The following is a 14023-nucleotide window of genomic DNA, read 5'->3' as shown; positions in this document are numbered from 1 at the left end:
CTCATGGTTTGTGAATTCAAGCTCCACGTTAGGCTCTGTGCTGACAGCATGGAGCCTGCTTGGGAATCTCTCTCTCCCTCTCTCTGCCCCTCCCCTGCTGGTGCTCTCTCTCTCTCTCAAAATAAATAAATAAACATTAAAAAAAATTTTTTTTAAAGAGAAGGGAGTCAAGATCACTGGTCAGAGAAGATACCCCATGAGATTCATAATAAAATTGCCATATTTGGATAGTATTTTCGCTTACATTACTATCTCATTGATGCTCAGAGTGATCCTGTGAGGTACGTTATTATGTTCATCTTACAGACATGGAAAGTAGGCTGCCAGAGGTTGTGACTTACCAAACTTCATGTAGTTAAGTAGATTTTCTGGCTGGAATTCAGTTCTTCAGACTTGAAACCATGATGTGCAAACTTAACACTCACTGAGCCCTTACTAGGGGTGATGTGCTGGGCCAGGCATTCCGTGGCGTTATTTCATTTAATCTCTGCGGCAATAATTCTGATCACTCCTCATTTTAGAAATGAGAACACCGTGATTTATGGAAGTTAAAGTAACTTGTCCAAGTCAAGATTGAATTTAGCTATGACTCAGATCCTGAGCCCCTAACATCTTTACCGCATGATGCTGTTTCCCGCCCTTTCTCAAGGAAGGACTTCAATTTTCAATTATCCAAACTGGCTTAGTGCGGTTGGTACCAGACATACCTGGGCTAGAATCTTACTGGTCATTAACCAGCTCTCGGATCTTATGGCAATTTACTTAACGTCTTAGCTTCACTTTCCCCATAGACGGATTAGGAATTGTATATATCTGGCCACCCTGGTTGTTTTGCTCACAGCATTTTTCCTCATTCTTTTATTTTGCATTTCACCTGATTCGCCATTAATTGCTTCTGTCTGCCTCTATCTGTAGACTCTAAGCTACAGGAGGCCTAAGACTCCCTACACCCATCTTGCTTACTGTTGTATCTCCAACATGTAGCACAGAGCCTGGCACGTGGTGGGTACCCAATAAATACTTGTTCAATAAATAACTCATCCCAGAGGAAAAAGAGACTTCTTCCCCCCCCCCCCCCCCGCCCCGTTTCATTATATAGGACTTCCCTGTAAGGATTCTAGTAGAAGTAACAGGGCAATGAGATATTATGAATGACCAGCCCTGGAATATTTAGGACCATCTCCTGCCAAGGGAGGTGAGATGGTGATTGGCAACACTACCAGAATCACAAGTAGGGCCAGCATCACATAGCGCGAAGGGTTCTCCCAGCACGTGGGGTAACGCTCTGCTATTACTGTCTAGAAATTCTTAATAATTTCTTTTAACAAGCACACTCGTTTTTATGTTGCACACAGTACTACACATTATACAAATGATCCTAGTCACATGCAATGGGCCATAAGGAAGGAGAAAGGGGAACGATGAGGCAACATTTCTACCAAAACAAGGTTGGGGAATGCTGAAAAGTCCAAAACTGTGAACACCATATATGTCTTGAGAAATGCAGTTACGTGCTCAGCTCGTAATGAGAGAGACTGATGAGCTCCTTGAAGGCAGAGATAATACCTTATTCAGTGCAGTCTGTAGTTTAAAATGGTGCTGGCGTTTTCTTTTAATCAATCTTATTATTTTGAGATCACTGTAAATTCCATCTGCAGTTATAAGAAATAATACAAAGAGATCCAATGTGCCCTTTACTCAGTTTTCCCCAATGCTAAGATCTTGCAAAACTATAGTACAATACCACAACGAAGATATTGACATCGATGTGGCCCAGACACCCAAATATTTCCATCACTGCAAGGATCCCTCGTGTTGCCCTTTTATAGCTACACCCATTTTTCTCCCACCTCCTTTCCTCCTTAACTCCTGGCAAGCAGAAATCTGTTCTCCATTTCTATAATTTTGTCATTTCAAGAATATTAAATAAATAGAATCATACAGTAACTCTTGTATGATTTTTTAAAATTTTTAAAGCTTATTTATTTATTTTGAGAGAAATAAAGAGACAGGGATGGGCTGAGAGAGACGGAGAGAGAGAGAATCCCAAGCAGGCCCTGCACTGTCAGCTCTGAGCCTGATGCAGGGCTTGAACTCATGAACCATAAGGTCATGACCTGAGCCGAAATCAAGAGTCAGGTGCTTAACTGACTGAACCACCCAGGTTTTTTTAATTCAGCATAACTATCTGCAAATTCAGCCACTTGGGTATATCGATAGCCCATTCCTTTTTATTACTGAGTGGTATAGATATACCACAGTTTAACCATTTACCCATTGGAGGACATCTGCATGTTTCCAGTTTGGGGCTGTTATAAATAAAGCTGCTAAAACCCATGTATGGATTTTATGTAAACAGCAGTCTTCATATCTCTGGGATAAATGCCCAGGAACTCAATCACTGTAGTTGCGTGTGTACGTTTTAAAGATACTGCCACTTCTCACTGAACGCTGCCAGTGTGGTGTTTCAGGCATCTCACGGAGGTTGGCCCGGTAGCCTACGTTTACTCTGGGCCCCGTGCCAGGAAGCTGGTCATGATTGTAGATGTTATTGATCAGAACAGGGCTTTGGTTGATGGACCTTGCACTCAGGTAAGGAGACAGGCTATGCCTTTCAAATGCATGCAGCTCCCTGACTTCATCATCAAGTTCCCTCACAGTGCCCTCCGTAAGTATGTCTGACAAGCCTGGCAGAAGGCAGATATCAATACAAAACGGGCAGCCACAAGACGGACCAAGAAGATTGAAGCCAGAGAAAGCAAAGCCAAGATGACAGATTTTGATCGTTATGAAGTCATGAAGGCAAAGAAAATGAGGAACGGAATAATCAAGCCTGAAGTTAGGAAGCTACAAAAAGCAGCTCTCCTGAAAGCTTCTCCCAAAAAAGGAGCTGCTGCAAAGATTCCAGAAAAAAAAAAAAAAAAAAAAAAAAAAGATGGCCGCTGCAGGCAAGAAGGCTCCCGTCCAGAAGCTTCCTGCCCGGAAAGCTGCAAGTCCAGAAGGCGGTGCCTCCAGAGGCTCGGAAGGATCAGAAAACTCCAGCCCAGAAAGCACCTGCTCCGGAGGCATCTGGCAAGAAATTCTAAAAGCATGAGAGGCTATTATAAATAAGTAATACATTTTCTTTTGGACAAAAAAATTGAATAAAGATACTACCAAAGTGTTTTGCAGGGTGCTGTACCATTGTTCATTCCTACCTGCAGTGTATGAGTGATCTAGTTTCTCTGCATTCCTGTCAACATTTCATGTTGTCACAGTTTTTAATTTTAGCCATTCTGATAGGTGTATAGTGATAACTCATTGTGGATTTAATTTGCATTTATCTATTGGCTAATGACGTTGACTATCTCTTCATGTGCTTATTTGCCATCCGTATGTCCTCTTTGGTGAAATATTTCTTTGTTGGGGTGCCTGGGTGTTTCAGTCGATGTAAGCGTCTGACTCTTGCTTTCGGATTCAGGTCACGATCTCATAGTTTGTGAGATTAAGCCCCACGTCGGGCTCTGTGCTGACAGTGCAGGGCCTACTTGGGATCCTCTTTCTCTCCCTCTGCCCTCCCCCACTTGCAATCTCTCCCTTTCAAAATAAACAAACATTCAAAAAATACATATATCTCTTCGTGTCTTTTGCCTATTTTCCAATTGGATTGTTTGGTTCTTAGTTTTAAGAGTTCCTTCTATGTTTTGTTGGATATTTGGTTTGCAAATACTGTTTTCCCACTCTGTAGTTTGTCTTTTCATCCTCTTAACAACATCTTTTATGGAGCAAAAGTTTGTAATTCTGATGAAGTCCCATTTATCGATTGTTCCCTTTATGGATCATGCTTTGGTGTCAAACATAAGAACGGGCCCTAAACCCCGCACATTTTCTCCTATGTTTTATTCTAAAAGTTGTACGGTTTTATGTTTTACATCTAGGCTCATGATACAGGTTAATTTTTGTGTAAGGTGTGAGAATGGTTCAAATGGTTGCTTGTTTTGTTTTGTCTATGAATGTCCATTTGCTCCAGGCCCAATGTGGGGATTAAACTCCCCACCTTGAGATCAACAGTCCGATGCTCTACTGACTGAGAAACCCAGGAACCCCTCCATATAAATTTTAGAATAATTTTATGGTAACTACAAAAACCTGCTAGGGCTTTTATAGGAATTGTGTTAAGCTGTATATCAATTTGATGAAAATAGACATCTTTTCTATGTTGAACCTCCCAATCCATGAATATGTTTTATCTCTCCATTTATTTAAAAAAAAAAAAACTTAAAAAGATTTTCTCTCATCAGTGTTGTGTCATTTTTTTCTTTCTTTCTTTTTTCTTTGAGAGAAAGAGAGAGAGTGGGGGAGAGGGACAGAGGGAGAAAAAGAGAGAGAGAGGATCCTAGGCAGGCTCCGTGCTGAGCATGGAGCCCAATGCGGGGCTCAATCCCATGACCCTAGGATCATAACCTGAGCTGAAATCAAGAGCCAGACACTCAAGTGACTGAGCCAACCAGGTGCCCAGTGTTGTATCATTTTAGTCTTACAAGTCCTATACATGTTTTGTTAGATTTATATCTAATTATTTAATTTTCTTGATGATTATAAATAGCATATTATTTTAAGTTTCTATGGCCACATGTTCATAGCTAGTAGACACAAAACAATTACTTTTGTAATTGTAAAGGCTTTTTTACTGCCTTATTACACTGGCTGCAAGTTCCAGGGTTATACTCAATAAGAGTGATAAAAGAGGTCATCCTTGCCTTGTTTCCAATTTTAAGAGGAAAGCATTCAGAATTTTGCTAACATTAAGTATAATGTTAGCTGTAGGTTTTTGGTAGAAGCTTTTTATCAGGTGCAGAAAGTTCTCTATTCCTACTTTTCTGAGAGTTTTTATCATAAATGGGTGTTGAATTTTGTCAAATGTTTTCCTGTATCTATTGATATGACTGTGTGATTTTTCTTCTTGAGCCCAATAATATGGCAGAATCCACTGAATGATTTTTTTTTAAGTTTATTATATTGAGAGAGATAGAGACAGAGAACCAGTGGGGGGTGCAGAGAGAGAGAGAGGGACAGAAGAGTTGAAGCAGGCTCTGTACTGACAGCAGAGAGCCTGATGGGGGGCTCCAACTCATGAACCATGAGATCATAATCTGAGCCAAAGTCGGACACTTAACCGACTGAGCCACCCTAGGTGCCCCTTATTGATTTTTTTTTTTTTAATATTTATTTTTGAGGGGTGGGGTGGGAGAGGCAGAGAGAGAGAGAGGGAAAGAGAGAATCCCAACCAGGCTCCACACTGTCAGCACAGAGCCGGGTTCAGGGCTTTATCTCATGAACCAGACATCATGACCCAAATCAAATCAAGAGTTGGACGCTTAACTGACTGAGTCACCCAGGAGCCCCATCCATTGATTGATTTTTAAATATTGAACCAGACTTGCATCCCCGGAATAAACGCCACTTGGGCATGGTGAGTAATACTTTTTTATATATTGCTAGATTCTATTTGCTAATATTTTATTAAGAATTTCTGTGTCTGTATTCATGAGAGTTATAGGTCTGTAGTTTTCTTTTTTTATATTGCCTTTGTCTGCTTTTGTTATTAGGATAAAACTGACTTTAGAAAGTGAATTGGAAAGTGTTCTTCTATTTTCTGGAAGAGATTGTGTAGAACTGGCTTTAATTCTTCTTTACTCACGTGGAGAATTCTCCAGTGAAACCATCTGAACCTGGATATTTCTCTTTTGGAAGCTTTAAAATTATACATTAAATTGCCTTATTGGTTATACGGATATTCAAACTATCTATTTTACATTGGATGAGTTGTAGTAATTTGTGTTTTTGGAGGAAGTGATCTATTTTGTCTAAGTTGTTAAGTTTGTGTAGAGTCTGTGGTATTGCCCTATGATCCTTTCATGTAGTGTATGTAGTGATATCTCCTGTTTCATTCCTGACATTGGTAATTTGTATCTTCTCCCTTTTATCTTTGTCAGTCTTGCCAGAAGCATGTCAATTTTAATCTTTTCAAAGGATCAGTTTTTTGTTTAATTGATTTTCTGTTTTCAATTTCATTGATTTCTGCTCGTATCTTTATTATTTCTTTCATTCTGCTTGCTTTGTTGTTTTTTTTTCCCCCCTAGGTTCTCAAAGTGGGAACTTAGGTCACTCTTTTCCTCTTTTCTAAAGCATACATATAGGGGGCGCCTGGGTGGCTCAGTCAGTTAAGTATCCGACTTCTGCTCAGGTCGTGATCACCTGGTTCAAGAGTTTGAGCCCTGCATTAGGTTCTGTGCTGACAGCTCAGAGCCTGGAGCCTGCTTCAGATTCTGTGTCACCCTCTCTCTGCCCCTCCCCCACTCACACTCCATCTTTCTCAAAAATAAGCAGTAAAACATTTTACAAAATAATAAACTGCGCATTTAGTGCCAAAATTTTCCCTTTCAGCCCTGATTTAGGGTCCCACAAATTTTGATATGTTGTTTTCATTTTCTTTCAGTTCAACATTATTTTTTTATTTCCCTTAAGATTTCATCTTTCACCTATAGATTATTTAGAAAAGTGCTGTTTAGGGGCATCTGGGTGGCTCAGTCAGTTGAGCATCTGACTTCAGCTCAGGTCATGAACTGGTAGTTTGTGAGTTCAAGCCCTGCATCGGGCTCTGTGCTGACAGCTTGAAGCCTGGAGTCTGCTTCAGATTCTGTGTCTCCCTCTCTCTCTGTTCCTTCCCCACTCTCACCGTCTCTCTCTCTTTCTCTCAAAAATAAAGATTAAAAAAATAATAGAAATGTGCTGTTTAGTGTCAAGGTGTTTGGAGAATTTCCTGTTATCTTTCTGTTATTGACTTCTAGTTTGATTTCATTTTGGTTGGAGAAAACACTGAGATTTCAATTCTTTAAAATTTTTTTAAATGTTCATTTATTTTTGAGAGAGACAGATAGAGAAGGAGACAGAGAGAGAGAAAACAAGTGGAAGAGGGGCAGAGAGAGAGGGGAAGAGAGGATCCAAAGTGGGCTCTGCACTGACCAAAGAGAGCCTGATGCGGGGCTTGAACTCACAAACTGTGAGATCATGACTTGAGCCCAAGTCAAGAGTCAGACACTTAACCAGCTGAGCCACCCAGGTGCCTCACCCACAGCCCTTTTAAACGAATATGTATGCTGCTGTTATTGCATGGAATGTTTGTGTTATTTTTATTTATTTATTTTTTAAGTAAGCTCCATGCCCAACATGGCACTTGAACTCATGACCTTGAGATGAAGAATCACATGCTCCACTGACTTAGCCAGCAAAGTACCCCTGGATGGAATGTTTTTAAAATGTTGATTAGTTAGCTAACTTGACAAATTATATATATGAATAAAAATAAATAAAATGTTGATTAGATCCTGTTGGTTGACAATATCGTTGAGTTCTTCTATATTCTTGCTGAATTTCTGCCTAGTTGTTCTACCCATTGTTGTGAGAGAGGTGTTGAAATCTCCAACTGTGATGGTACATTTGTTGATTTCTATTTCCAGGTCTATCAGCTTTTGCTTCACATGCTTTGCAGCACATTTTTTGGTGCATAAATATTTGGGATTGCTATGTCTTCTTGGAGGATTCACTTTTTTAGCATTATGTAACATTCCCCTCTCTGGTAATTTTTCTTTACTCCAAAGTCTACTTTAGGGGTGCCAGGGTGGCTCAGTGGGTTGAATGTCTGACTTTGGCCCAGGTCATGATCTCACTTCTCGTGGGTTCAAACCCCACATCAGGCTCTGCGCCGACAGCTCGGAGCTTGGAGCCTGCTTTGGATTCTGTCTCTGTCTCTCTGCCTCTCCCCTGCTCACGCTCTCTCTCTTAAATATAAAATAAAACATTAAAAAAAATCAAAGTCTACTTTATCTAATATTAATATATCCTGCTTTCCTTTGATTAATGTTTGCAAAACTTTTTCCATCCTTTACTTGGACCCTGCTTGTATCATTTGAAGTGAGTATATTGTAGACAGCATATACTAAGCTATGTTTTAAAATCCACTCTGCGTGCTCGCTTCGGCAGCACATATACTAAAATTGGAACGATACAGAGAAGATTAGCATGGCCCCTGCGCAAGGATGACACGCAAATTCGTGAAGCGTTCCATATTTTAAAAAAAATAAAAAAATAAAATAAAATAAAATAAAATCCACTCTGCAAACTCTCTTAATTGATATTCTCAGATCATTTACACTTAATGTAATTATTGATATGGTAAGAATTAATTCTATTGTTTTATTTTTTGTTTTCTGTTTGTTCTGTTTTTCATTACTGTTTTTGTTTTCCTGCTTTCCTATGGATTAAACATTTTTTTAGAATTCCATTTTTATGTATCTATACTGTTTTTGAGTGTATCTCTTTGTATATCTTTAAGTGGTTATTCTAAGTCTTACATCATATATACATAACTTATGACAGCCCACTGATGTCATCATTTTACCAATTCAAGTGAAGTACAGATACCTTACCTCCCTCTATGTCCATTTACTCTTCCCATTTTATAATATAATTTTCTTTTTCTTTTTCTTTTCTTTTCGTTTTTTTTTTTTTTTTTTTTTTTTTGGCTTCATGCCCAGTGCAGAGCCCAGAGCGGGGCTTAAACTCATGACCCTGAGATCAGGACCTGAGCTGAGATCAAGAGTCAGACACTTAATGGGGCACCTGGGTGGCTCAGTTGGTTAAGTATCCAACTTTGGCTCAGGTCATGATCTTGCAGTCTATGAGTTTGAGCCCTGCTTTGGGCTCTGTGCTGACAGCTCAGAGCCTGGAGCCTGCTTCGGATTCTGTGTCTCCCTCTCTCTCCGCCCCTCCCCCTCTTTCACTCTGTCTCTCTCAAAAATAAATAAACACTAAAATAAATATAAAAAATAAATAAAGAGTCAGACACTTAACTGACTGAGCTACCCAGGCACCCCATATAATTTTCTTAAATATTTTATCCACATATATTTAGAACCACAAAAGACTATATTTTAAAAATATTTTTTAAGTTTTATTAAATCCAGTTAACTTTTTAGGTGAGCTGCATGCCCATTATGGGGCTTAAACTCACGACCCTGAGATCAAGAGTGGCACATTCTACCAACTGAGCCAGCCACACACCCCACAAGACTATAGCTTTTACTCAAACTGTCAAGCATGATTTAGAAAACTTAAGAAAAGCCTATTGAATTTACTCCTGTTTTGCTTACTGTGTTCTTCCTTCTTCCTAATGGTCCCAGGTTCCTTGTTTTATTGTTTCTGTTTAGAGAACTTCCTCTATCTTTTTTTTTTTTTTAAGTAGGTCTACAGTGACAAACTCTCTTAGTTTTCCTTCATCTTAGAATGTCTTGATTGTCCTTCATTGCTGAAGGATATTTTCATTGGGTATAGGATTCTGGGTTGACAGTTGTTATTTTTCTCCCTGTAATTCAAGCTATATTGCTATTTCTTTCCGAACTCCATGGTTTCTGATGAAGAACATGCTGTCATTCAAATTATTTTTCCTCAATAGGTAAGTTGTCATTTTCTCTGGCTGATTTCAAGATTTTTTGTTTTTAGTTTTCAGAAGTTAAATTGTGATATTTCTTAGCATGGATTTCTTTGGGTTTATCCTGTTTAGGGTTTACTCACTTTCTTGAATCTATAGGCTTTTATGTTTCTTGCCAAATAGGAGAAGTATTCAGCCATTATTTCACCAATTACTTTTTAAGCCTGGCCCTCTTTGTCCTTTCTTCTGATGACACAAACATTAAGTCTTTTGAGATAGTCCCACAGGTCTCTGAGGCTCTGGAGGGTTTTGTTTATTTGGTTTTGGTTTTTGTGGGCTTTTTGTTTTTGTTTTGATTTTTCAGACCATTTTCTTTTCTCTTGTTTAGATTAGGTAATTTCCATTGTGCTATCTTCCAGCTCAGTGATTATTTTCCCCATCATTTTCATTCTGTTGTTGAACCCATCCACTGAGATATTTATTTCAGTTATTACATTTTTCTGTTGAAAACTTTCCATGTGGGTCTTCTTTTTTTTTTTGTTTGTTTTCTGTTAAGTCTATCTTCCCACTTGTTTAAAGCTTGTAATTGCTTGCTGAAAACTTTCTACCGTTGCTGATTTTAAATCTTTGTCAGAGAATTCTAACACCTCTATCATCTTGGTGTTGGTGTCTATTGATAGCCTTTTCATCCACTTTGAGATCTCGCAGTTCTTGGTAAGTTGAGTGATTTTTCAACTGAAACTGGACATCTTTATATTACGAGACTCTGGATTTTATTTAAACTTTCTACTCTAATTGGCTTTTTTTGACAGCAGTGCAGCAGGGGAGGATGGGGGTAGAAGTCCAGTTTCCCCACTTAGTTCCCCTTAACACCCAGGGGCGGGGTGGGAGCTCCCTACATGGTCTCCACTGACACTGCAGTGAGGGCACCTTCATCATTATGGAGTGATGGTGAAAGTCCCGACTCTCCACTAGCCTCCTCCAACACGAGCCCAGCAGGGAGAGAGAGGAGGGTTGCCTCAATACTTGCGTTGGAGTGGATGTCCAGACCTTGTCATGGTCCTGTCTTACACAACAGGGTTAAGGGAACTCATTATCAGCCAGAAGGGAGGAATGTTCCAACTCCTTAATTGACCTACACCACACTAGCATGGATGTTGGGGCACCTGGTTAAAAACCTGCAAGCTGTACAGACCAGCTGCCCATTCAACTTTGCTGGCATAGGTGGGAATGGGGCCACATTTTTTCTGTGTTGTTTGAATGGAGTAAAGCAGTTATTGTCTAAAAGTTTTCTCTTTGCTAGTGAAAACAGCCTTGTTACTTCTCTGTTTTTTAATTTTTTTTTTTTTTTAATTTTTTTTTTTCAACATTTTTTATTTTTGGGACAGAGAGAGACAGAGCATGAACGGGGGAGGGGCAGAGAGAGAGGGAGACACAGAATCGGAAACAGGCTCCAGGCTCCGAGCCATCAGCCCAGAGCCTGACGCGGGGCTCGAACTCACGGACCGCGAGATCGTGACCTGGCTGAAGTCGGACGCTTAACCGACTGCGCCACCCAGGCGCCCCTTTAATTTTTTTTTAATATTTATTCATTTTTGAGAGAGAGAGAGAGAGAGAGAGGCAGAGCATAAGCAGGGGAGGGGCAGAGACAGGGGGAGACACAGAATCTGAAGGAGGCTCCAGGCTCTGAGCTGTCAGCACAGAGCCTGATGCAGGACTCAAACCCATGAACCACGAGACCATGACCTGAGTGGAAGTTGGACACTTAACCGACTGAGCCACCCAGGCGCCCCTCTTTCTTTCTTATTTGTCTGTACTCACTGTTATTTCTGGTTGCCAGATTCTTCAGCTCCAAGTATGGGATAGAGGAGGTAAGAAGAACACCCAGGGAACCTCACTACCATGTCATTCCTCAAGTCCTGAGGTCCCTAACTGGTCTGCCTTCTTCTTTCCATCTCTTGGAGTCTTATTATTTAAACAAACAAACAAACAGTGTGTGTGTGTGTGTGTGTGTGTGTGTGTGTATAAAATATCCTGGGGGCTCCTGGGTGGCTCAAGCAGTTAATCATCTGACTCTTGATATCGGCTCAGGTCATGATCTCATGGTTCTTGGGATGAACCCCAGCATGGGGCTCTGTGCTGACAGTGCAGAGACTGCTTGGGATTCTCTCTCTCCCTATCTCTCTGCCCCTCCTCCACTTGCTCATGCATGCTCTCTCACGCTCTCTCTCTCTCACACACAAAATAAATAAATAAACATTAACATTTTTTTTCCATAGGGCGACATGGCTGAACGCACCAAGAAGGTCGGAACTGTCGGTAAATACTGGACGCATTATGGTGCCTCCCTCAGGAAAATGGTGAAGAAGACTGAAATAAGCCAGCACGCCAAGTACACTTGCTCCTTCTGTGGCAAAACCAAGATGAAAAGACAAGCCGTGGGGATCTGGCATTGCGGTTCCTGCATGAAAACCATAGCGGGTGGTGTCTCTTCCTACAACACCACTTCTGTCACAGTACAGTCCGCCATCAGAGGACTGAAGGAGTTGAAAGACCAGTAGAAGCGCCACCATTTGAAACATTGCTAGCCTATGATAAATGGGTTAATTTATACAACAAAATTTTTTTTTTCATAAAACAAAATAAATAAGAAATATATCCTGTTCAGGGATTTCAAGTGTACCTAAGTGAGAAAAATAGGGAAAAGCATGTCTACTCCATCTTCCCAGAAGTGGAAGCCCTGCCTAGCGCTTTTTAAAAGTGCACATCTGACCATGTGAGTCACTGGTTAAATTCCTTCAATGGCTTCCCATCACTAAGGATAAGGACCAAAACCCTTTGCACAGGTCTACTGAACAATCTTGCATGACCTGGCCCCTACCAGTGGTAAATGTTTAATAACCAAATTAGGGAGTAGGAAACCCTGATATGCAGCATTTGCCCATTTCCATGGTGTAAATACTACTATTATGGCCAATTTCAAGCTACTAACATGAAATTGCTAAATACAGAATTGGGAAGATGTGAACAATGGATTCTTGCACATCATTACAGACCCATTTTTATCACTCTCTTTGTCACCATGTCACCGTCTCTATGTCACTGTTAGTCCCTTCCCCTAATTTAAACCATCCAACAACTTCCCATAACATCTGCAAATAAGATCCCTACCTGTGATCTGGCCTCTCTCTCTGCCCGTCTGTCTGACATCTCTTACCACACTCTCCTTGCTTGATAAGCTTCATATTTGTTCTCTCAACACATGCTGACCCTACCTACACTGTATTGTTACCAATAAACAAAACAACAACAAATCCCCTCTCTTGGTGAGGACATACAGCAACAAATCCAATGAGTTAGTAAATGTACCTTTTTTTTTTTTTTATGAAGAAAACATATTAAATGAATGGATAACAGATCATGCAGGATCTTTTAGGCCCTTGTAAGGACTTCAGCTGAAATGTCACTCCTCCTAGAGGCCTTTCCTAATCACCCAATTTAATGTTGTCTCCGTTTCCCCTCAATTTCATGACCTTGTTTTGTCTCCTTAATGGCACTTCCTGGGTTTTATTTTATTTTTTTTTAATTTACCTGTGTATCATTTTCCTACTAGAAATTTGACTCCTTCATCACCATGTCTCTCTTATTTATAAAAGAACCTTGTACATACTCAATGAATTCGTTTAATGAAGGATAAATATGCCCTCAATACCTTAATTTACTATGGGTTTATCGTATTCCACAGGGGCCTTTGAGAACACAATAAATAAGATGATAGAAATCTCAACATGGAATTATCACTCTAACAAAACTTGGGCTATGAAAAACTTTGTAGGGTTCCTATAATGTTTTAAGGTCTCACACAATTTTTCTCTTTCCGAGTCTGGCTAAAGCTATGGTTTTCACGGATTTGTTGTTCCTGTTTATGACTAAGACAAGGAAACAAATCACAGTCCTTCCGGTTTGGCAATGCAGTCAACACATTTTATTACCTTCCAATATTCTTTTAAGAGAAAATGTGAGATTTCAAATAAGCTAATACAAGATTTAAGAGGGATCTAGCGGAGCCGTACCTCCGCATGGTTAGAGATTCTAAAAGGAGGGGCTGGGTCTAGAAATGGGAAGGTGACGTAAAGTACAGGTGCTTTGGCTATAAAGGAAGGTCCCGTAAGAATAAATGGTCAAATGCTTCACACACTCACACACAATTCAAGACGTACAGCGACTGCAATTGTGACTACAGAGCAAGAAGCCGAAAGAGGACCGAAAACAGGGAGAAAAGTCCCCATTGTTAGATGACCAACTGAGGAATGGGAGAGATGTGCTCAAGTGTGTGAAGTTGAAACCGTGTACTTGAACCAAAGGCCATTCTAGCACGGACTGGCGTTTCGGGCAGGCTGGAGATGGCATCTCCCAGGCTCCTAAGCCTCCTCCGCCTTTTTCGGGTGGGCAGGTTAAGGCACGACTGGAGAATGCCTGCACAGTGGGGCCCTGGACAGGTCATTCGGGGAGATCCCGTCTCCCCGTCGAAGCCTGAGCATTTCCCGAACTGGA

General features: G+C 40.4%; 1 protein-coding gene, 1 non-coding gene and 1 pseudogene across 2 annotated transcripts; all 3 read left to right on the top strand.

Annotated features, from left to right (window-relative positions):
• Positions 1–1421: 1421 nt before the first annotated feature.
• On the top strand, positions 1422–3086 carry LOC131483731 (large ribosomal subunit protein eL14-like; annotated as a pseudogene).
• A 4920-nt stretch (positions 3087–8006) lies between these two features.
• Positions 8007–8113, top strand: LOC131484120 (U6 spliceosomal RNA). The gene has a single exon (XR_009248031.1). It is a non-coding gene; the product is annotated as a U6 spliceosomal RNA (small nuclear RNA).
• A 3616-nt stretch (positions 8114–11729) lies between these two features.
• LOC131518803 (60S ribosomal protein L37a-like) lies at positions 11730–12690 on the top strand. Its single transcript, XM_058741208.1, has one exon. The coding sequence runs from the start codon at positions 11755–11757 to the stop codon at positions 12028–12030; it is 276 nt and encodes a 91-aa protein (XP_058597191.1). The 5' UTR covers positions 11730–11754; the 3' UTR covers positions 12031–12690.
• Positions 12691–14023: the final 1333 nt, after the last annotated feature.

Source organism: Neofelis nebulosa, chromosome 8, assembly GCF_028018385.1.
Source record: "Neofelis nebulosa isolate mNeoNeb1 chromosome 8, mNeoNeb1.pri, whole genome shotgun sequence".
Taxonomy (NCBI): Eukaryota; Metazoa; Chordata; class Mammalia; order Carnivora; family Felidae; genus Neofelis; species Neofelis nebulosa.
Note: the sequence above shows the minus strand (reverse complement) of the source record. Positions and strands in the feature narration are given on the sequence as shown.

Excerpts from the sequence above, each read along its gene's own strand:
- LOC131518803 (XM_058741208.1), top strand. The coding sequence starts at position 11,755 with ATGGCTGAACGCACCAAGAAGGTCGGAACTGTCGGTAAATACTGGACG.